Raw genomic sequence first — 24,913 nt, 5'->3', positions numbered from 1 at the left:
TGGGTTTGCACTAGAATTGGATCGCATGGGTATTCACGCCTATGTGATTCGATTTTGCACATTGCACTGCATTTTGCGGACCGCTTTTGGGGTGTTGTTAACTTAACATACACACCCGCAGTGGTTTGCATGAACGGGGTGCGATTCTGATGCGATACGGAATTCGCACAGAAAACGCTGAAAATTCCACACCGCATCAGTGTGAACCAGGGCTAAAGCTGAATAACTACTACTCTTATACAGATGATGTCAGGTCCATGAGCTCCCACAAGGTTGTATCTTAGTTCAAGCTTCCAGCTTCCTTTGCTTATTCAGCTTTCTTTCAATTGGATTGGATTCAAGTAAATTTGTGCTTTAAACTGAGTTTGCAATTGCCATAGTGAGTACAGAAGAGCGTCAGAAGACCTTCAGTGTTAGACTGAAACACTGCACATAATAATGCTACATCAACATGTTTAAAGTCAGTTATAATATTGTTTTTCATGTATTTTTTTTGTGTAATTAAAGTGGAACTAAACTTAAGAAGTAAAAAAACTGAGCAGTCCGCTCATTATTGCAGAAGAGACATGCTATGTTCGGCAATGACAAATATTTACTTGCCTGCTCCTGATCTTCTATACACTGAGCTACGAATGCACAGCTAAGCATGCATTCCTGGCAAACTCTGACTCCCATGCATATTTGCGGGATGACGTCATTCGCCCACCAGCCAATCAAGAAGTTGAAAACCCAGGAGAGGTCAGGGGGAAGAGGACAATAGCCAGTAGATGTAAACACGGCAGGTAGAGGTGAATATTTCAGGGGGTTTAAGCAGAGTTCCACCTAAAAAAAAATAAGAGTCAACAGCTACAAAAACTGTAGTTGCTGACTTTTAAAATACAGACACTTACCTGTCCCTCGGTACAGCGATGTCTTCACCACCGCTGGTTTCACTGGCCGTCTTCTCTCCCTCGCGCCAGCATCTTCAGTGTGGGCACCCGGCTGTGACAGCTTGCGGCTTCACTGCGCATGCGCGAGAAGTGGTGCACTTTTTGAATGGCCCCATAGTCTTCTGGGACCTGTCACGTATCCCAGAAGACTACTGGGAGTGGGGGAGGACAACCTCCATTTCCAATTGCCTAGGTGATCACAGCGGAATCGGAAAGGTGTACCTGTCAAATTTGGGTACCCACTCCCCAAAGGTGCCAATCCTTAAAAGGGGAGTGGGGGACAAGGGCTTAAAGCGGAACTTCCCCATTTGGGTGGAGCTCCGCTTTAATTTTACTTTAAAGAGGAACTTCACCCACCACTTTCATTTTTTCCCATCCCTTCTCATCTTTTATGCTGAGTCGTCCATAATAAACATACATACCCCGCAAATCCAGCATTGGTCTGTTTTGTTCCGCCTGTCTGCTACATACCAGGTCCTGGATCTCCATCCCCTTTTCTTCATCATCAGGAGCCAGCTGTCTCTTCCAGGTACTTACAGGCAGCCCCTGATGACATGATGAAGGTCCCGCTGCACTGTGTTGCTTCAGTCAAATGCCTTCTGGGACATCTGACATGGCAATCCCAGGAAGCTGAATTTGCAGGGTGACGTCATTCTCACCTAGACATGGGGTATTTTGAAGTGATGGTCCACTTTAAGGAGCAATTCCAGATCACAAGTTTGTTGCTGCTGTTTTGTAAGGTGCATTAGCATCATACTAAGTTCACAAAATACAATCAGTTTACCTTTACCTTCTATTGTGCTGAAAACAGCAGGACGTCTGTAGACAACACCAGGTATTTCTCTATTTATTTATTACAAGTTGTTAAACAGCACTGAAAATTTACACAGAAATTTACCTATATTGTACATTCATATCAGTCCCTGCATTCAAGGAGCTTACAATCTAAGGCTTCTATCCATACATAAACTGGGGCCAATTTGGACAGGAGCCATTTATTGTGATATTAAAGGCAATTTTTTTTTTTTTAAAGAACAAACATGTTATACTTACTGGCTCTGTGCAGTGGTTTTGCACAGAACGACCATGATCTTCCTCTTCTTGGGTTCCCTGTCAGCACTCCTGGCCCTTCTATCCTGACAAGTGCCCCCACAACAAGCAACTTGGTATGGGGGCACCCAAGCAGGTTCGCTCCCAAACCACTTTACACACAAAGCCACGGCTCGGCTCTGCCCCATATCTCTCCTCATTCGCTCACTAGCTGTGACTCCAATGCCTCCCGCTGCTGTCTCGGCCAATGAAGAGGGAGAGTCCCTGCAGAGCCAAAGCTCTTGTGCCCATTGTTGGATCGCGATGGGGCTCAGGTAAGTATTGGGGGGGCTGCGGGGAATGCTACACACAGAAGGTTTTTTTGCCTTCATACATACAATGATTGAAGGTAAAAAAATCTTCAGCCTTTACAACCACTTTAACCACTTCCTGTCCGGACACTTTTACTCCCTTCCTGTCCAGGGCAATTTTCAGCTTTCAGCGCTATCACACTTTGAATGACAATTGCGCGGTCATGCAACACTGTACCCATATGAATTTTTTACCATTTTTTTGAGACAGATAAAGCTTTATTTTGGTGGTATTTATTCACCGCTGGGATTTTTATTTTTTTTACTATGTAAATGAAAAAGTCCAAAAATTTTGAAAAAAAGTGTTTTTTTTTATAAAATTTTGCAAATAAATAATATTTCATCCTAAATCTTGGCCAAAATTTATTCCGTTATTTTTTTAGTAAAAAAAAAAATCCAAATTAGTTTATAATAAAACATTATAATTTTTAAACATTTTTTTTTACATTTTTATTTTATTTTTTTTTATATTATTTTTTATTTTTATTTTTTATTTTTACATACTGTCACCCTAGCAGTACAGTGTCACCATGGTGACACTGTACTACTTGTGGGGGGTGATGAAGATTTTTTTTTTTTTTTTTACACTGATTGCTTTTACACCCATATAGGATGTAAAAGCAATCATTTCTCTTTCTCTCTGTCTGCATTCTTGCAGTCATTGAGAAATACTGAGTGAGCTGTGATTGGTCACAGCTTGTCACATGGTACAAGGCTGTTGTGAATAGCCTTGTACCATGTGACCTCTGTGATCATTCACAGATTTCACACGTAGTAAGCAATGATGTCACAAGTGACATCTTGCTCACTACTTTGCATGTGATCACTGATTCGCCAATCAGTGATCACATGACCGGGACCTCGTACAGAGGTCCCGTCCGACGATCGGTGTTTCACTGTGTCCGGAGGACACAGCGGACACCGGATCGCGCTAGTGCGCGCTCCTAGGGAGCGCGCACAGCTAGAAAAGGCGGGTGCCGTTTAGGAACGGCAACCCGACCTTGGACTGCCACCGCCCTGCCGTTTATAAACAGCAGGCGGACGGCAAGAGGTTAACCTACCAGCATGTCATTGAAGTGTAGGAGGAAATTGGAGTACCCACAGCAAACCAACACAGGCACAGGGAGAACATGCAAACTCCATGCAGACAGTGTCCTGACCAGGGGCGGACTGACAACTCATGGGGCCCCCGGGCAATAGGGGATCATGGGGCCCCTGTGTCCTTGCCCACACTCAAAGCACACCCAAAAAAGCCTATAAAAAATGTAGCAGGGGCATTTCATGGCTACTGACCCCAGGCCCTCGGGCAGTGCCCGAGTACTCGAATGGTCAGTCCGCCCCTGGTCCAGACTGGGATCAGTATGAGTATTAAAATAAATGAATAAGACTGTCCATAACAACCAATGTGATTATCAGGGCTTTTTTTTCAGAGAATAGGTGCAGGAATCCTCCCCTTCTCAGTCACCCTTAGCCTCCGCCCCCTAACCACCTCCCAGTGCCTCTCCATTTAGAGAATACAGAGCCAAGTATAATTTTGTATGGAATTTGTTAATAATAACAAGACAAGCAGTAAAATAGATCCCCTTCTGCCAGCCCTCCCCCCAGCAGCAATAGATTCTCCCAGCAACAATGGACCCCCACAGCAAAATACCATGACAGCAACAATAGATCCCAAGCAGGAACAACAAATCTCCCATCAGAAAACAATAACAGACCCCTCCCTCAAAATTAGATCCCTTCTGGCAATAATTGACCTCCCAGCAACTATAGATCACTCTCAAGCAACAATAGGCCCCCAGCAACAATAGACCACCATCCAAAAATAGATCCCCTCCAGTAACAATAGATCCCTTAGCAGTCAGCATCAAGAGACCCTCCAGCAAACCCCAGCACCCCTTGCCATTACATACATTCAGTGTTGGAGGTGTCGGAACTGCGTTCCCGATGATAAAAAGCCCTGGTGACTACAGATATCGCTGAGTAACACACTGGAATATGGACAGCTGGACTCTGATTAGTTGCAATGAGTAATACATACATTTTTCTTTTCTTTACAGTTTATGATTTTTACACAGAGGTGATAATGTAAGTGTTGTCTCAGATCTATATTTACTATTTAGAATTGAACATGTACATAATTTACTTTTTTTTTAAAAAAATACTCTCTCACTATATATTAGTATGACTCTGTAAAGTAGAATTACAAAAGCATAAAAGACCAGAATTACAGCTTATGCTCAAAGAGATGTAAAAATGTTATTCGCATCCAACTTTATTAATCATTGCCATATCTCACACTGCATCTTAGGCACCAGGTGAAAATAAGATGTACTTCCCTGAAGAAAGAGCTCATTGCTTTTTTTCCTCCTCATTGAATACCTAAAATATTATAGCAGCATTGCACTGCCATCTAGTGGAAGATTGCTGTAACTGTATGACCAAAGAAAAAAAATGTTTTTACTCTCAAATCTACAATTTTCAACCTAGTCTGTAACAACAGATTATGCAAACATATAAAACGCTCAAAAGCCCTTAAAGTGGTTGTAAACCTCAGACATGAAATATGAACAAAACCGATCCATGTCTCAATGCAGAGCACTAATTGTCATTTCTCTTTGCTGCCTCCTCTACTATCAACATGAACCACTTCTGACAAGTTTTCCTGACACCAAGAGAAACATGGTGACAGGGGAGGGATCTCCAGCAGATTGACAGCCTCAGCTCTGTTCCTGTGTACTGTGCGAAGGGGGGTGCGTCCCAATCCTTCCAATCAGCTCTCAGAGCTCTCCTCACTGATGTAACTTCAGCTCCTCGCCCCCTGTTTTTCAGAGCAGAGAGATCCTGTGTAATTTCTGCACTTTGAATGGATGTAGGGAAAAGATGGATGTAGATAGACAGGTGCAACTTACAAAGGATGATTTGCTTCATCTCTGTCACTTCACTGGCTATATGTGCAGGTTTACATGTTACTTTTGCAATTATGTCACCAGCAATAGGATTGCTAAGAGAGCAGATAGAACTTTTACCTGCTCTCTCTTGCTATCCAGCATGGGAGGATATTGTAGCAACATGTGCTTTCTTTCTTTAGCGATCCTCTGGCTAGTGAGTTTGCTGTCAGTGACAGGATTGTTAAGGTGGAATAGATAAGTTCACCTTTTATAACACGTTTAGGCTGCTTTCACACTGAGGAGTTTTGAAGCGTTTTTGCATTAAAAAAAGCGCCTGAAAAGCTCAAGAAAAATGCTTCCCTATGTATGTGAATGTATATCTATGTATGTTTTCACACTGAGGCATTGTGCTTGCAGTGCGGTGTAAAAACTGCTGCTTTCAGCTTCTTTGGGGCATGTTTAGTGAGTTAAAAAAATGCCCCAAAAACACCTTTTCCCATTGAAATCAATAGAAAACGTCCCAAAATGCCTCTTCCCATTGAAATCAAAAGAAAACGCCTGAAAAAATCCTAAAGAATGCCTGAAAAGCGCCTCAAAAACACCACTGAGAAGCGTTTTTGGTGCAGTTTTTAAGTCATGTGCTCAGAAAGCGCGGTAAAAGAGCAGGAAAAACGCCTTTGCATTTTTTCTATGTTTTTGCGGTGGATCAGTGTAGCCTTAGGCTGGCCATACATTATACAATTTTCTTACAATTTTCTGTCCAATTTCCTTTGGATTTACCTTCAACTATGTAGTGCAAGGACCTGCCTAATTGGATACAACTGAAAGTGTTGTTTAGGTTTGACCTCATATTATATGGTTTTTGGTAAATCTAAAACAAACATTTCAAGAAAATTGTATAGTGTATGGCCAGCCTTAGGGATTTTTGCTTTAGATTTACCAAAAACTGTATAATAGGGGGTCAAACCTAAACATTTTCAATTGTATCCAATTAGGCAGGCCCTTGCGCTACATAGTTGAAGGTAAATCTAAAGGAAATTGGGCAGAAATTGGACAGAAAATTGTAAGAAAATGGTATAGTGCATGGCCAGCCTAAGGTTGGCCATACATTATACAATTTTCTTGAGAATTTTGCTTTAGATAACCAAAAACCATATAATATGAGGTCACACCTAAATAACACTTTCAATTGTATCCAATTAGGCAGGCCCTTGCGCTACATAGTTGAAGGTAAATCTAAAGGAAATTGGGCAGAAAATGAACAGAAAATTGTATAATGTATGGCCAGCCTTAGGGTTGCCACCTCATCCCTTTATACATAAACACATATTAATTACACAGGTTTTGAGGCTAATTTAATGCAGATAAGGCACTAAGTGAATTTAATTACCACTTTAATCAGCCACAAAACCTGTGTGATTTCTATGTGTTCGGGTTTAAATGGATGAGGTAGCAACCCTAAACCCATGTTTAGGCTGTAACATATTATGATCATATACACACCAAACATAACCTGCATAGGTGTGAACCTAGACTTAAAGCGGATTGGCACCTTTAGGAAGCGGGTACCCAAAATTGACAGGTACCCTCTCTCACTTCCGCTGCGATCGCCTAGGCAATCAGAAGCGGAAGTTGTCCTCCTACCCTCCCTCCCCGAAGTCTTCTGGGATACGTGACAGGTCCCAGAAGATGACAGGACCATTCACAAAGTGCAGCGCTACTCACGCATGCGCAGTGGTCACCCGGCTGTGGAGCCGCAAGCTGTCACAGCCGGGTGCCCACACTGAAGTTTCCGGTGCCTGGAACACAGGACAGCCAGTGAAACGGGCTGCGGGGAGGACACCGCGGGATCGTGGGACAGGTAAGTGGCTGTTTTTTGAAAGTCAGCAGCTACAGTTTTTGTAGCTGCTGACTTATTTTTTCAAAGTGCAACTGGAAGTCCGCTTTAAGGTCAAGGCCTGATATGCAGTAGCTGCTACCTTCCTTTTTATCTAGAGGTGTGCTTACACTATATTTATACTCTGCACATTATAAAGCTGCATTACTCTTTACTCCAGTTCTCTTTTTTCTGTTATCTGACCATAAAATATTCACCAGGTGACAAAACGTAAAAGAAAAAAAAATTAAGTTTCACTCCATTGTATTAGAAGTGAACAGCTAAAGAGCCAACAGAGCAGTCCAAAATATAGGAAAGGAGCTTATTAAATTTTGCACCAAGGTCCTGCGACTTGTATTTGTTTTACCGTAAGGCCTTTTTCACATGGGCATTCCATATGTCTGTTTTTCATCTGTCCGTTTACGGATGAAAAACGGACCCCCATGTATTTCTATGGACTTGCGGATGTAAACGGATGAACATCTTTTTACATCCATTATTGTCCGCATCAATTAACAAACGTTTTTTTTAAGGGAAGAAATCCCTATTTTTCTTCCGCTAAAAAAAAACGGAACGGACGAAAAATGGATGTCAGCGGACCAAAAACAGATGTAAACGGATGAAAAACAGATCTAAATGGCTCTAAATGGATGGAAATGGATCTAAATGGATGAAAAGCGGCTCTAAATAGATCTAAACGGATGAAAAACGGATGTAAAGAAAGGATGTAAACTCATCTGGGTTTTTTTGAGAAACATGACTGAACTGAAGAAAAAAAACGGAAAGCCCATGTGAAAGAACCCTAATGCTATCAAACCAATGAAACTGAACCTTGGCTCTGCAGCAGTTAACAATCCTCATAACTACTATGCTCTGATATTTGATGCCATTACATGCACTTGGAAACAGTTTACAAGATATCAATTATACAAATATACACGCACTAGAGCCAGTTCTACAAAGTCAAATTAGGCTTTTTTTAAAAACAGAGGGAGCATAAAGCCTACACAAGGCACTGGACCCATTCCAAGCCAAAAACCTAGAGCGGCATAACAGCAAGGCATGCCACTCGACCACTGTGCCCTTTGCCATTCTACATGATATGACTATACATGATATACAGGAGCACATATGCCCTTAGCTCAATACACTTCCAGCAATAAAAAAAAAAAATTCTGAACAAACTACTGCTGTTTTTATGTTACAGAAGGCATCTGCCAAACCAGAGTGCCAAGGCTTCATGCGAACATATGTGCCAGCCGAAAATGTCATTTCTCTACCCTGATATCTACCAGGTAACCTATTTGAACAGTTAATTACATGCTTAATTAAACCATTTATCATCTGGTTATGCTTCATAAAAAGAGATTCACTGCAATAACATATGGGAAATTTATTAAAGTTTAATTAAAAGCTTCAAACAGGGTCATTGAAACACGGTATAATGAATGGATGACCCATCTGAAATGGAAGAAGGTAGTTGTCAATGTCAAAATTGTGGATGAGAAAAATCTACATTATTAGAGAAAATGAAGTTTGGTTAGTAGCAGTATAATGACAGTTTGATTACTTTGTATGTATTTTCTAGAGGTAAATTAAAAAAGTAACAGAAAGCAAAAAAGTTGTGTTGTCTATAATGACCAGCAAAAGTTATGTTGTCTATAATGACCAGCAAAAGTTGTGTTGTCTATAATGACCATTAAAGGTTGTGTTGTCTATAATGACCAGGGCAGTGTTCTCATTTTCAGCCTTTCACTGTGAGATGAGACCAGGGGCGGACTGACAACTCATGGGGCCCCCGGGCAATAGGGGATCATGGGGCCCGTGTCCTTGCCCAAACTCAAAAAAGCCTATGAAAAAGGTACCAGGGGCATCTCATGGGGCCCCCTACTGACCCCGGGCCACACAGATGCATCCTGGAAAGGCTATATCACCAGTGCCTTCCCCCTAAGATGATGTTCACTGCCACATGTTCCAGGAGACAGACTCAGAGTTCCAGGAAATAAAGGGAGATGGATTCATCTGTCCTTAGTGAAAATGGCCACAGCAAGAAGAATGGGGAGAAAAATAAAAATAAGGCACTGAAAGAATAAAAAACCCGTGACAATCTAGAACTGTATCTGTTTGTAGATTGCCATTGGTAAACATTTCTCAAGGTGCCTTTGTTGTAAATTATAAGATGAAGTTAAACACTAAACACTAATGCAAAAACGCTTAGAACCTCAAGTTTTTAATGTGAAACAGCGTTATTCAAATGCCCAGTGTGCATGGAGCCTTAGCAAAAAAAAACAAGTTGAATTAAAGTCGCACCCATCCAAAGTCGCATCCAAGTCACACCCATCCAAAGTCGCATCCAAGTCACACCCATCCAAAGTCACATCAAAGTTGCATTAAAGTCAATACTTTCTTGCTCAAAAACATGGCAGAACATGTATCAATCACGACACGTGATGTGAACCTAGCCTAAAGTGGTTGCAAACCTCAGACATGCAATATGAACAAAGCATATCCCTGTATAGTATGTACTTGTCTCGGTAAAGAGAATTAAGTGTCATTTATCTCTGCTGCTTTGTTCCTTTGCTATCAGAATGAGTCACTGCTGACAGGTTTTCCTGACACCAAGAGAAAAATGATGACAGGGGAGGGACCTCCAGCAGATTGGCAGCCTCAGCTCTGTTTCTGTGTGCTGTGTGAAGGGGTGTGTCTCTAATCTTCAATCAGCTCTCAAACTCTGCTCACTGAGCTCTGCAAAGTGTAAATTTCAGCTCTCCACCCCCTTTTTTCTGAACCCTCATACAAGCTTTATAAATTCAGCACTTTTAAAGGAAGACTACAGATAGACATGTACATCGTATAACGGAGGATTTTTTTCATTTCTGTGTATCACTTGAGGAGAGTCACTTCACTGGGTATATGTAAGTCTAGGTTCACACCTATGCGTTTTCTGCTGAGTTTTGCAGAAACACACAGCAGTCCATTTAACATGATTTCCTATGGGACAGGTTCACATCTCCGCATTTTCACCCGGTGCATTTTTTGGAAAGGGTCAGGGACTTTTTTAAATGCAAAACGTTGCATTTTTGACTCTACAAACTCCAATGGAGATGCTGTAGAAAAGCATGTAGTGTGTGTTTGATGCTTTTTTTATGCACTTTTTATGCTTTTTTATGCATTTTGTGTTTTATTCTGCCCAGCAACAAGTTAAAAAAAAACCTAAAATGAATCAAAAACGCTTGTGCAAAAACGCACCGTAAAAAGCACTGCAGAAACAGATTAAACGCAAACTGCATAGGTGTGAACCTAGCCTAAGGGTTTTCAACCACTTTAAGTATTTGCTGCAGGCAATGCCTGACTATTGGATTACATAACGTTACAGTGCAAGTGTCCTGAAAGAACTACATCTCCACTTACAGCAAATATTGAAGAAATCTGAATAGGAGACTTCAAAGAGCAGACCTCTGATGGAGTTTCCAGCTTTCTCCGCCTATTTTCTGTCCTAAAGTGTTACTAAACCCACAACAGTAAAATCAGTCTGTATATTCAGTAAAGCATGCTTGTTATACTCACTGTGGAACCTAAGGGGTCAATTCTCTGCATTGTGTATAAAGGCTGTTTGATTCTATCTTCTCTGATGTTCCCCTTCTACTGTCACCAATCCATCTGCTGATAGTACAGAGCTCTAGGAGTCACTCTGCACATGCTCAGTTTGGTGTGTATGACTAGAGAGTTTTATTTTCTTTGGGAGAGTGCATGTGATCAGCACAGGGCCAATCAGCACTGTCTAGATAGAGGGTCATGGGTCCTGTAGCCTCATAGGATAATCAGGGGAGAATGAAAATTCCTCTTACAAGCTTTAACCAGTGCTCTGCTGGACACTGACAGACGTCACAAGACTGCTCTAACTGATGAGGAGAAGAGGTATTTAGCAGTTTGTATTTACTAAAATAATTCCAATTCCAAGTTGTGTGTACTGTGGGAGACCAGACATAGTGAATGCAGGGTCCTGGGTTTAGTAACACTTTAAGAAGGACTCTAAACTTCACCTTATAATTTACAACAAAAGCACCTTGAGAAATGTTTACCAATGGCAATCTACAAACGGATACAGTTACAGATTGTCACGGGTTTTTTATTCTTTCAGTGCCTTATTTTTATTTTTCTCCCCATTCTTCTTGCTGTGGCCATTTTCACTAAGGACAGATGAATCCATCTCCCTTTATTTCCTGGAACTCTGGGTCTGTCTCCTGGAACATGTGGCAGTGCACATCATCTTAGGGGGAAGGCACTGGTGATATAGCCTTTCCAGGATGCATCTGTGTGGCCCTGGTTACATCACCAGTGCCTCACTCAACCCGGAAGAGAAAAAACAGTACTTGTAAGCAAAAGCAAGTTTGTTTAACTAATGAATGTAAAATGATTTTATATCAGCATGCATAGCTGCATGCTGGTGTGATTTTTCAGTAAAAGAGGGAGAAGTTGGCTTTAAACCAAGTGAAGATATATGTAGAAGTCAGCAATGACCTCTTCAGATGTATTTACAACTGGGATCTGGACTCCGATCCATTATGATCAATCCGCAGATCCGAACCATCCTGCGGGGATTGTCAGCATGCAACCTATACGGGGTGACACCGGACCCACTCCACTAAAAGGCAAGTTGTAAAAAAAGCCGACGATCCCCGCAGGATGGATCGGATCTGCGGATTGGGGACCATAATGGATTGGAGTCCGATCCATTATGCTCAATCTGCAGATCTGATCCATTCTGTGGGGATCGTCGGAGGGGGTGTCACCAAGTGTTATCACACTGGGTAACACCAACCCTAGGGACGCCCCTGCAATCACTCATTGTGTTCATTCGGGAAAGGAAGGTGCTGGTAAATGTAACATATATACCAGACCCTTCCCCCACTCTCCACCCTGTTTTGTGCTTGCAGCTGACAGTGGAAAGGAGTGGAGAGAAGCTGGCAGCACGGTGGGGGTGAGGCACACAGGGGGGGCCAGGGCAACAGGGGGAAATGTATAGTGCACAGGGAGAGTGATGGGTGCGAGAGCAAGCAAATACTGGAACCAATCCCCTGTATGGCTCTCACTGCAGCAGCTGAAAGAAAGAGGAGAAGAAGCCAGCTTTCAGCTGCTGCAGAGAGAGAAATACAGGGGATAGGTTCCAGTAATTGCCCCCCCCATACCATTCCTCTTGTACAGGGCCCTGGCTAACAGGGAGGCCCAGGCAGTTGGGTGAATCAGATGTCGGCAGGGAGGGTGATCCGCACGATGCCCACATCTGATTCACCCAACTGCCTGGGCCTCCCTGTTGGCCTGGGCCTGTACAGGAGGACTGGTGGTACCCCCTTATCCACAGCCCTGAGGGTAGGTTTCGCTTACATCCTAAAAGTCATTCACTACTTATTACAGACTGAAAACTGAATAAATACTGCGTTATATAGGTGTAAAGCCATGAAAATTCCCATGTGCACCATAACATAAGCTACAAAAATTACCTACAGCAGATAAGACAGACAACATATATTAGCGATGGATAAGTCTACAATGGAAAACCTTGGCGAGAAAAAATATACAGAGAACAAAGCATAAACGTCATTACAAAAATAGCTTTGGATTTATAAGGCATCCAGAGAGACAGCTGTGAACAGACAAACTCAATTTCTTACCATTTTAGACGTAAGCGGTAGAACCTAAATGGATCAAGAAATACTATTCTACCCTTGTGGCCGGCACAAAGTACTTTACTCTTTATCTTTATTCCATCAAGCATTAAATGAGATAGTGAATCTTTTTCCATAAAATATATTCCATTCAGTTTAGATGTTTAATGTTGCTTCTAGAATACGACAGTTTAAAATTGCATTGTATAAGGGCTGAGTTAGCTGGCGATTTTCTATCTCACTATTGTTATCTAGCTTTTCTCTGTAACATCATACACAATAGAACCACTGCAGTCATTTCCAGGTATGTATGGTAGAAATGGATGGAGAACCTAATTCTGGAAAACAAAAATCTACATTTTCACATGGTGTGTAGATTTCCTGTAATTCTCATATAACTCAAATTCATGAGAAAAAGAATGCAGTGGGAACTTTGACATTGGAAACCATGCATTTTTTTATGCAGAAAAAAATGTACTGGACTGCATGTGGCGTGAACTGACCCTTAAACCAGGGCTTGAAATTTCCACTCGCCTGCTCACAAATGGCGAGTGGAAATTATGGTGGGGGCGAGTGTGTCCCCCAGGGCCGTCTTGCTGAGCAGGCTCAGAGCTCAGGCCGGATCTGTCATTGGCACTGGGAGCCGTCAGACTGCTCAATAGCTGAGCGCAGTGAAAGCAAAGCAAGGAGTGTGTGCTGTGCTCTCTGCCTCCCCCTAAAGTGCAGTACCCGGATCTGTGAGTGAACAACGAAGTACTGCAACTTTTTATGGGGGGGGGTGTACGTGTACATGTGTGTGTTTGTGTGTGTCTGTGTATGCATGTACAATTGTACATGTGTCTGTGTGTATGTACGTGTGTATCTGTACATGTGTCTGCGTGTATGTACATGTATGTGTGTGTGTGTACATGTGTCTGTGTGTGTGTACATGTGTCTGTGTGTGTATGTACGTGTGTGTGTGTTTGTGTGTATGTACGTACATGTGTCTGTGTGTACATGTGTCTGTGTATGTATGTACATGTGTCTGTGCATGTGCATTTCTGTGTATGTACATGTATCTGTGTGTATGCGTGTCTGTATGTGTCTGTGTGTGTATACATGTGTCTGTATGTGTGTGTGTGTGTACATGTGTCTTTGTGCGTGTGTGTACATGTTTCTGTGTGTGTATGTGTGTGCGTGTGTATGTACATGTCTGTGTGTACAGGTGTCTCTGTTTGTGTGTGTTTGTTGGTGACGAGTAACTCTAAGGCCTGGCTAGTAGCTCAGGACTTGAAATTTTAAGCCCTGCGTTAAACTATATATTAAAAAGGTGATTAATCACCTCCATAGGTGAGACAGGGATGTACTGTGTGTTCGCAAGATTGTTAGCCATTTTGTTTGTAGCCCTGGCACTGAAATAGCTCAAATTTTCACTGTAAGTAAGCATTCCTGTTAAAAAGGATTTCCATTTTTGTTGGAAATCCCCAATCTGCTCCCCAGTGCCACCATTTATACAGGCAATGCAAACCGCTCATCATTCATTATTAACGTAGAACTTCATTCTCAATCAACATGAATCTATTTTGAATCCTTATGCTGATAGCATTAGTAAATAGATATGAAATGATATTATATTTACTTGTTTTAAATTGTTTTTTACATTACTTTAGTTTCTTCCTAATTTCCATGCCTAGGCAAATGAGATCATACTTACCAGGAGTCTTCAAAAGGGGAGGAGGGGTTTATTCATTTAAGCCAGCGGTCTCCAAACTATGGCCCTCCAAGTGTTGAGGGACTGCAAGTCCCATGAGGCCTTGCAAGACTCTGACAGCCATAGGCAAGACTCCCAGAGTCAGAGGCATGATGGGACTTGTAGTACTTCAACAGCTGGAGGGTCATAGTTTGGAGACCCCTGATCTAAGCAAGCCCTTCTTTCTGCATGCCTGAGCTAAGGGCAGATGGATTCCAGGAAGTAGTTGCTACTTGAAGCATCTGCCCTTACTCAAGATGGCTAGCCAGAAATGCTAGGGAGGTGTTTTTTTAAGTGATTTCCCAGAAAAATAAAGCATGGAGACATGGATGGATGGGTGAATTTGCTTTGAATATTAAAAATTAGTTAAATTCCACTTTTAATTTTTGGTGTTCAAATACAGTGTAGTTCCGCTTTAAATTGATTGTAAATTGAGCTGCAAGAGTTGTGATGCCAGATTTTTCCAGTAAATGATGCTGCAGAGGAAATGAAGAATTTCAGCCACTGGTACAAGTAAGGCCAATGTTAGAAGGCTAATGTCAAGGCAGGCATTTCTGCCACAGGCTACCAGTGTGTCCCTATAGAATCTCTCCCTGTGTAGCCAGACCCAGTGAAGTGGTCAGTATGGTGCTACTGTTGATGGACTTAAAGCTGCTGAATCCCGATTGCTAGTGCTAGGATGAATATCTCACTGCCTCAGCTACAGAAGGGGTGATTCAATACGGACAAACAGGCAGCCTTTTAGCAATCCTGCCTCTGGTAAGTCACCCATGTGGCATCAGTCTAATACTGCATCAGAAGCAGCCACATGACTGCCATTCCACTGGGAGTCTTTATCAACAAAACATACATGCACAACGTAGAAAAAGAAAAAATGACTTACCATTTTGTGTGCAAATTATGTTGTTGTTGTTGTTTATTTCTTTCTTCTGTTTCACTTTGACTGGTTTGTTGAGTATTTGAGATTCAGTATTTTTCTTGGGTTTAGGCTTAGGTGGTTGAGGAGAAATGAGATTGTCTACAGTGTCAGTGGAACCACCAGTGGATTTAGTTTGGCGCTCATGTCTCTGTAGGAAAAAAATCACATGAATACTATTAAATGTTCATAAATGAGTGCAAATATAGCTGTTTTAAAAGATAACGGGGGAGATTTACTAAGACTGGAGCGTGCCGTTCTGCATAGAAACCATTCAGTTTCCAGGTTTTATTGCTAAAAACCTAAATTGTTACTAAACCCACAACAGTAAAATCAGTCTGTATATGCAGTAAAGCATGCTTGTTATACTCACTGTGGAACCTAAGGGGTTAATCTTAAATTAATAAAAAATTATGTTTGAAAAATTATGTAATAAAAATTATGTTTGATCCTGTCTTCTATGATCCTCCCCTTCTTCTACTGTCCCCAATTCATCTGCTGATAGAACAGTGTCTTGTGAGCAAGCTGCACATGCTCAGTTTGATGTGTATTGCTAGAGAGTTTTGTTGGTTTTTTTTGCCTTGAGAGGTGCATGTGATCAGCACAGGGCCAATCAGCACTGTCCAAACAGAGGGTTCTGCAGCCTCATAGGACAATCAGGGGAGAATGAAAATTCCTCCAAGTTTTAACCAGTGCACTGCTGGACACTGATAGAATCTACAAGACTGCTATATGCTGCTGATAATAAAAGGTATTTAACAGTTTATATTTATTAAAATAGTTGCACTTCCATGTTCTGTGTACTGTGGGAGACCAGATATAGTGAATATAGTGAATGCAGGGTCCTGGGTTTAGTAACACGTTGATTGAAAAAGCGAAAGCTAGAAGCTGATTGGCTACCATGCACAGCTGCACCAGATTGTGAGTGCTCCAGTTTTAGTAAATCAACCCCAATGAGTGCCATAGATAGTAGAGTAGAATTATGCATTACAAACTATTCTAACAAGCCTGATAAAACAACACATTTCATTGTTCCTTTCTAGTTTATTTTTGTTGAGGATATATCAGTATAAATGTGTAAGATAGTTTGCTATAGTCAGGGCTTTTTTCTTAGAGAGAATAGGTGTTGGTACTCCCCCCCTTCCAAATCACTCCTTGACTACACCCTCTACCCACCTCTGACCACTGCCCCTTGGTCCCACCCCCTACCCACCTACCAGTACCGCCCCTTTTAGAGAATTCAGAACCAGGTATCATTTTTGGTGCCAAGTGATTTGTATGGAATTTGTTAACGATAACAAAAAAAGAAGACCAGCCCAGCAGCAATTGATCTACCCAACGACAATTGATCCACCCAGCAACAACAGACCTCCAAGAAACTATAGACCCTCCCAGCAACAATAGAACCCCCTAGCAACAATAGGCCCCCTGCAACCAAATACCACCCCAGCATCAATAGCATTTCTAGCAGCCAACAGCAATAGATCAACCCCTCAATAGTAAATCCCTCCCAGCAACAACAGATCCCCCAGCAAATAGTATCATTAGATCCTCCAGCACCCCTTTCCATTACATACATTCAGTGATGGAGGTGCCAGAACTGCGTTCCCCCACGTTCCCGCTGAAAAGCCCTGGCTATAGTCAAATAAAGAAAAATTTATCAAAATGACTTAACATGTCAAGTTCAGCCATATTTACTTGAGCAAATATGACTCTAGGCACGCAGTGCCAAAGTAAACATACAATAATTGAGATACATCTGTTTTTCCACTTTTTCAACTTTTTTTCCACGTTCACTTTACATTCATATCTTACACATCTGAATTTATATCATATAAATAGATGCATAGACTGTAAAAGAAGACTGCTAACTTTCGGTACAAGTAAGTATTGAAAAATAACAGTTCAATCAAATAGATTTACAGGAATATTCTATAAGAATAGGGAAAGCACTCTCCACAGTCCATAAAAATAAATGAAAAACAGTCATTTGAAACAGGGAATGCTGGTATAATCTTTCCTAGACTTTTGCTTCTCACTAAATAAATGTCATAGAAAAGCAATATCATGCACAGTCCTAATGACTTGCAAAGTGTAGTAACTCATAGCAAACAAAAACAGTGTAAGATGCCGCCAGTAGCCCTCTAATGTACACTTCAGGTAAAACTGAGCATGTAGCTTTTAGATGCATACAGGGAATGTAGACTACCTGAACAAGTACTTTAGCTTTCCACCCAGACATTGCGGTAGAGCACCAGCTCATCATACTCCCTGCTTTTGCATCGTGGACATCATACTCCCTGCTTTTGCATCGTGGACATCATACTCCCTACTTTTGCATCGTGGACATCATACTCCCTGCTTTTGCATCGTGGACATCATACTCCCTGCTTTTGCATCGTGGACATCATACTCCCTACTTTTGCATCGTGGACATCATACTCCCTGCTTTTGCATCGTGGACATCATACTCCCTGCTTTTGCATCCGTCAGATGTAGCCAGATCTCTTGTTCATTTACACTCGACTACCTACTGATCTGTTTTTAGTGAATCGAATTGGATGTAGGACAGAAGGTCCATTTACATCTGACGGCCCATAGAGGAGAATGGAGGTTTTGATCAGGTCTGCCTGAAAAACAGACCAGCAGACCTGACTGGAACATTCTTGTGAGAGGGGCCTTAGATATCTGTCATCTGCAAAACACAGAAATGGTACTTTTAATCCAAAACTCTATATCAAACATGACTTACAGTGGCTTGCCATCATCTAGCAGTTTGACCGCTGACTGGTCTTCTAGGCCAGGGGTCTCCAAACTTTCTAAGCAAAGGGCCAGTTTACTGTCCTTCAGACTTTATGAGGGCTGGACTGTGGCTATTGGAAGTAGAAAATGCCCTGACATCAGTGGGAGTAAACAATGCAGAATTGACCCCCTCGTTGGGGTCACTGGGTGGGAAGAAACATGCCCCATCATTGGTGTAATTGGGAGAAATGGTGCCCCATCATTGGTGTCATTGGGAAGAACTGTGCCCCATCGTTAATGTCATTGAGAGGAATTGTGCCCCTTCGTTGGTTTTAGTGAAGGGAATTATGCCCCATTGTTGGTGTCCAAGGATGAAATACTGCCCCAAGTGCCAGATAAAAGCAAGCAAAGGGCCACATCCAGCCCCCGGGCCACAGTTTGGAGACTAATGTTCTAGGCGACAACACACACACAGACATCTGCTGGTTTACACTCTGATGGGTGCTGGGACCAGGGGTGTATTTACCACAAGGCAAACAAGGCATTTGCCTAGGGCGGCATTTTTCGGGGGGGGGGAGAACTTCCCCTTGGAAGAAGGGACACACACCGCATGGAGACCTGGTGGGCTCCGAGAGAGATTGAGGGTTTCATGACGGTGTATGCACAGCCCGACTCTCATTCGCAGGGATGTCCAAAGCTGTGAAGGTGAGTGTCTTTCTCTCTTTCACCATGGGGGATGGTGGCTGGTGTATGGGGGGCAGTGGTAGTGGAAGGCTCTCTTAGGTGGGAGTCAGGGGTGTTGTTGGTCAATGTCAGGCTTTCTCTGCGGGGAGAGATGATTTTTGTGTTGCCTAGGGCAGCACAAAACCTAAATACACCACTGGCTGGGACCCATCCTCTGGGCTGAGCAGCTATCTGCTGGGTCTCAGCACCTGTACAAATGAGCCCTAAAGCTGAAGTTTAGATATGGCTTTTTTGTAGTTATATTCGTCCAGCTTGGACAAATGTAAATATGTATATGCCATAGCTGACCCAACCCTGTGGAAGATGAAAATCAATGTAGTAGGTACCGCTACTACAGTGGTCACATCTAGTTTCCAGGTTCTGTGCCAAGTGGCTGCTCTGCTGCACAGTGATCACAGGGAGTTGCTTGCTCAGCATGGGCGCCATTTACACAACACCTTGCATTCTTCTCAATAAATGCAAGGCATTCTCTCATTGAACAAGGTGGAGATTGTGACATTACCACCATGACAGTAAATCCCAAATGTTGGGTTGTCACAAAACAGAAACAGAGAGGAAATATTGCAATAGTAACATTAGTTCTGGTGACCCCGGTGACAAGGGACTCCTCAACTTTGGAGGTATGTCCTTTCACTTCCTGTTTTGGTTATAGGTTTTTGGTTATAGGGCAAGAATTGAAAAGAAATCTTTCCAATGGAGAGAGATGGCAAAATAAAATCTGACGGGGTTAAAACCTTCTCTTATTCTATCCAAAATGAAAAAAAATTGCCTGGGTCTATATAGAAGGAAACCTTCAAAAAAATAAATGAGATTTGGAGCGTACCCCTGAAGACGTGCATGCGCGCGAAACACGTAGGGTAGAGCCACACTTGCTGACATCACACAGCTGTTGTCGAAGGTCGGAACGGCGGCCATCTTGGTACTCCATTTTACCTTCACAGGAGGACAACTGATGCTTGTGATTGCCTAGGTGATCACAGTGGAAATGGGTATCTGTCAAAATCGGGTAGCCCCCTCCCCACTTCCCAAAGGTGACAATTCCTCAAGGGGACCAGTACTTAAAGTGTAACTTCCCCTTTTGGGTGGAGCTCTGCTTTAAGAGCTACAATTTGATGCAAACTCAATACTCTTATGGTATATAATTAGTAAACCATTTTATAAAGTGTTTCATTTGTGTGTAATGATCACGCATTAAAATTAAAGATTTTGGAGTTTTCCTTTGGTAGAATTATAGATTAAATGTTATTACCTTAAAGTTGAACTAAACAAAATAAAAAGGAAGGTGTATTATATTTACTACAAAGTTTTTATTTACATTTCTTCAGTTGCTTCCTGATTTCTGGCCTAGGCCAAAATGATGTTATACATATCAGCAGGCTCCATGAGCATTTTTTTTTCTTCCATTTGGTGGAGGGTTGGAGGAGTTTACTCAGCTAAGTACACTCTCCTGCCTGCATGCCTGAGCTAAGGGTAGGTGGGTTCCAGGAAGTAAAAAGTACATGAACCATCTGCCCTTATTCAAGATGGTCCTTTCTAGTAATGCTAGAGGGGTGTTTTTCAAAGTAAAGCCTGAAGACATGGACGGATAAATTTGCTTTGAATAATGAAATTAAATTAAATAGCGTTTTCGGTTTTTGATTATCAGATACAATATAGTGTTGCTTTTAAAATACCCTGTTACCAACTTAAAGAATTGTAGGTACAAAGTACAGAAAGTTCAAGTTTTTTTTAAATGCAGCATGTTTCTAATTCATAGACATTGTTTTTTGCTTTTTTTTTTTCTAACTTGAAATGTGTCTTTTAATTTGCTAGCTAATGCAACTGCTTCAGAAGAGTACATTTTCTAGCATAGCCTCCTTCCTCCTTGCCCATAGTAACTTTCTCCTCTTCTAGGAGTGTATAATGACTGTGTGTGCTAATCCAGCAACTCAACCCCTCACCACTCCACATTTGTTTGCAGCACCCCACCCTTTTTTGTAGCAGCCAGGGAGAAGTGAAAGAGAATACTATGGAGAGTTACTCCAGTGCCAGCTGGCACTGGCAGCTCAGAGTCTGATGGGGCTTCTGACATCACATCCAAAATAGTGGAGCACAGGAGCAGGACTTTTGGATGTGTACACAAGGAAGGTTTTTAAAAGGGAATAACACGCCTAAAGTTACATGCTAGTTAAATGCACATGTAATGTTATGCAAAGATTGTTGTTTAGATCAGGGGTCTCCAAACTGTGGCTCACGAGCCAAATGTGGCCCTTTGCTTTGAACACTTAATGAATACACGAGGTGATGGGAAGCATAGGACTTCTAGAGTATATAAAATTTTCACTAGATTATTAACGAACAGGATTCCTCCATATATTGAGAAATGGGAAAGAGAATTAGGAGTAAAAATAGACGAGGAAAAGTGAAAGAAAATATATAGATTAACACATGAAAATGTAAATATGAAAGATGTGGAAATTAAATATAAATTTTTGGTGAGATGGTATATTACACTGAATATAGCACATAAACAATGTAGAGATAATTCACCTTTGTGTTGGCGGGGATGTGGAGAAAAGGGCACAATGTTACATATATGGTGGGAAAATTCTAAAATTCAAGAGTATTAGGAGGGAATAATTCACCAGATTCAGAGGATAATGGAGATTAAAATCACAAAGGATCCAGTGACATGTCTCTTTCATGGCACTAAGTTCTCAGTAGAAAAATATAAAAACTCTGGTATATTACACTATATAAATGCAGCAAAAGGCTTAATATCTAAATACTGGAAGGAACAAGAAACACCAAAAATAAAGGATTGGATGGGAAAAGTGGATCAAACATATAGAACGTAGGAACTATACTATATAGATGAAGATAGAATGGAGATTTTCTGGAGGAGATGAGAAAAGTGGGAGGATTTTAAAGGAATGGATTAAAGAATAGAAGCATTCTAATATAGAGACAAGAGGAAATAATATAAACTATAGAGACAAGAGGAAATAATATAAACTAGAAAATAAGTCAAAAGTAAAATAGTATCCTATAGGATTCCTAGGAGAGAGGAAAATAGGGTGTGGAACAAGGGGGGTGGGGGGGATGGGAGGGAAAGAGGGGGGGTGAAGGTGTGAGGGGGGCGGGGAGGGATATGAAAAAGGTAAAATTAAATGTAAATGTTAGAACATTATTTATTTGAAAAGTAAACAGGTTTACAATGAATGTATGTATAATTTATTATGGAAAATGAATAAAAATTAAAAAAAAATGTGGCCCTTTGCTTGCCTTTTTCTGGCCCTTGGGGCACTATTCCTTCCACTGGTGCGAGGCATTATTCCTGCCACTGACCCCAACGAAGGGACACTATTCCTTCCACTGACCCTAGAAATGGGGAACTAATTTCTGACTCCAATTATGGGACACTATTCCTCCCACTGACACCAACAATGGGGCACTATACCTCCCAATGACACCAACGATGGGGCACTATACCTCTCAGTGACACCAATGATGGGGCAGTGTGCTTCCAAATGACACCAACAATGAGGCACTATACCTCCCATCTACACCAGCGATGGGGCACTATGCCTAACACCAACACCAGCAAAGGGGCACTATACCTCCCACAGATACCAGCGATAGGGTAATTTTTTTACACCCACTGACCACCAGGCCAGCTTACATCCACCAATGCCAGAGCATTTTCTGCTCCCACTTGCCAAATTCCAGCCCCCCTAAAGTTTGATGGCCAGTAAACTGGCCCTTTATTTTGAAAGTTTGAAGACCCCTGGTTTAGATGATTAGTCTGGCAAAAGGGTCTCTTTAAGAAAAATGATATGTGTGTTGCTAATGAATGTTAGCTACAATGTTGGGTACAACTTTTGTTTAAAGTTTATTTCATTTTGCATTGTGAGTTAATGTTATTAACTTTCACTACATTAGTGAATTGTCGGAAAGCATATTCCAGATATTGTTTTGACATAATGCCATATATCAATTTTCTTCAAAGTGCTTCCACACTTTATCCTGATTTACCCTGTGTTTTCTTTGTACACTTTCACAGTTAATGACTTCCTTACTGTTCATCTTGTAGACTTTTAAATAATTGAAGTGAATTAAATTCTATAATAAATGCATAAAATCATAGCATTCATTTTAAAATCCGGGGCATGAAATAATGCCTATTATTTAATTCGTACTTGCCAGTTAAACTCCACTATGGCAGCCAGGAGCTGCTTTAGAGGAGATGTATAGCATCCTGAAATTAATTAAGTATTAAGTATTATAGGTACTTGCAATAACCTGAAACCATTAAAGCCCAATTCCATCTTGGGCAAAAAACAAACAAATGGATCCCTCTTTATACGTATAAAAACACACATACTTTTGTTTATAGGAAACGTGTGAGAAATACATACATACTAACCAATATGGCTGCAGCATTGGACTGCCATCTCTAAGACTGGGCGCTCATTTCTCTGTCTTCAATGAGCAGAGAGCAGTGGCTGTCAGTCACCACATTCTGCTCTACCCCTCCAGTGCTCGCTGGTGTTGCAAACGTGTGCATCAGAGATGGACACGGTTCAACCACTTTGGCTTCAACCTCCATCTTGGCGAAGAGATTAACCGTCCTGAAATATCTTTTTCCTTCATCCTCCCCCTTCCTCTCTGTTCAGCCACCGTGACACCTGGTTGTGATAACAGAGCCTTCCCTGGAGTTCAAGGCATTCCCAAGAAGCCCGCACCAGATAACATTTTTAAAAGATCAATTTTTCCCCTATGTTTCACATCTTGGAATATGAGGGACTTACATAAAAACCAGACATCCTCGTCAGATTGGCTAGGAGCAGGTGAACAGTTTGATGGGTCATTCGAATTATCTCGGACCATCAGGGGAGCCAAAACATAGAACTTGTGAACCGTGCAACATATAATTTCATAATTCATATCTAGATAATCCTCAGACTTGTCTGCATAATAATATACCCACGGGTGGAATTATGAAAGATGTTGACTCCAGTTTAGCGTTCCGCCTGACGATCCCTCCCTCAATAGGGGATTGGTCTTTTTACTTCAGAACCACCCCCTGCTGGGGGGAAACTTTAAAGCAGGCTGTCAAGCCTAAGGGGGTTGAGTTGAAGAATCCTCCCATTTTTCCATCGTAACATAGGGATATCAAAGCCCCCTCCTGCTCTGACTTGGATCTGCTAAACCCAGGACTTTGGCAAGTACTTTAACCCTTTCACCTCTCTCTGATATCTTTTTACTGTGCTATGGTTCTCTGTATATTTATATATATATATATATATATATATATATACAGTGGGGATCGAAAGTTTGGGCACCCCAGCTAAAAATTTGTATTAATGTGCATAAAGAAGCCAAGGAAAGATGGAAAAATCTCCAAAAGGCATCAAATTACAGATTAGACATTCTTATAATATGTCAACAAAAGTTAGATTTTATTTCCATCAATTACACTTTCAAAATAACAGAAAACAAAAAAATGGCGCCTGCAAAAGTTTGGGCACCCTGCAGAGTTAATATCTTGTACTGCCCCCTTTGGCAAGTATCACAGCTTGTAAATGCTTTTTGTAGCCAGCCAAGAGTCTTTCAATTCTTGTTTGAGGTATCTTTGCCCATTCTTCCTTACAAAAGTCTTCCAGTTCTTTGAGATTTCTGGGCTGTCTGTCACACACTGCTCTTTTAAGGTCTATCCATAGATTTTCAATTATGTTGAGGTCAGGAGATTGTGAAGGCCATGGCAAAACCTTCAGTTTACACCTCTTGATGTAATCCCCCATGGATTTTGAGGTGTGTTTAGGATCATTATCCATTTGTAGAAGCCATCCTCTCTTTAACTTCAGCTTTTTCACAGATGGCATCAAGTTACCATCCAAAATTTGCTGAAATTTTATTGAATCCATTTTTCCTTCTACTCGTGAGATGTTCCCTGTGCCACTGGCTGCAACACAACCCCAAAGCATGATTGATCCAACCCCATGCTTAACAGTTGGACAGAGGTTCTTTTCATTAAATTATGT

At 41.6% G+C, this 24,913-nt stretch overlaps 1 protein-coding gene across 3 annotated transcripts in view; it reads right to left on the bottom strand.

Annotated features, from left to right (window-relative positions):
• DCDC2 (doublecortin domain containing 2) overlaps window positions 1-24,913 on the bottom strand; it is a 281,410-nt gene that overhangs the window by 146,421 nt on the left and 110,076 nt on the right. For all 3 annotated transcript variants that reach the window (XM_089682253.1, XM_089682255.1, XM_089682254.1), the window contains one exon: window positions 15,372-15,555. In XM_089682253.1, the coding sequence (XP_089538379.1) occupies window positions 15,372-15,555 (184 nt within the window). The remainder of the gene's footprint in view (window positions 1-15,371; window positions 15,556-24,913) is intronic.

The sequence above is a fragment of the Staurois parvus genome, unplaced genomic scaffold (assembly GCF_062004578.1).
Source record: "Staurois parvus isolate SC_StPar_1 unplaced genomic scaffold, SC_StPar_1.0 ptg000287l, whole genome shotgun sequence".
Taxonomy (NCBI): Eukaryota; Metazoa; Chordata; class Amphibia; order Anura; family Ranidae; genus Staurois; species Staurois parvus.
Note: the sequence above shows the minus strand (reverse complement) of the source record. Positions and strands in the feature narration are given on the sequence as shown.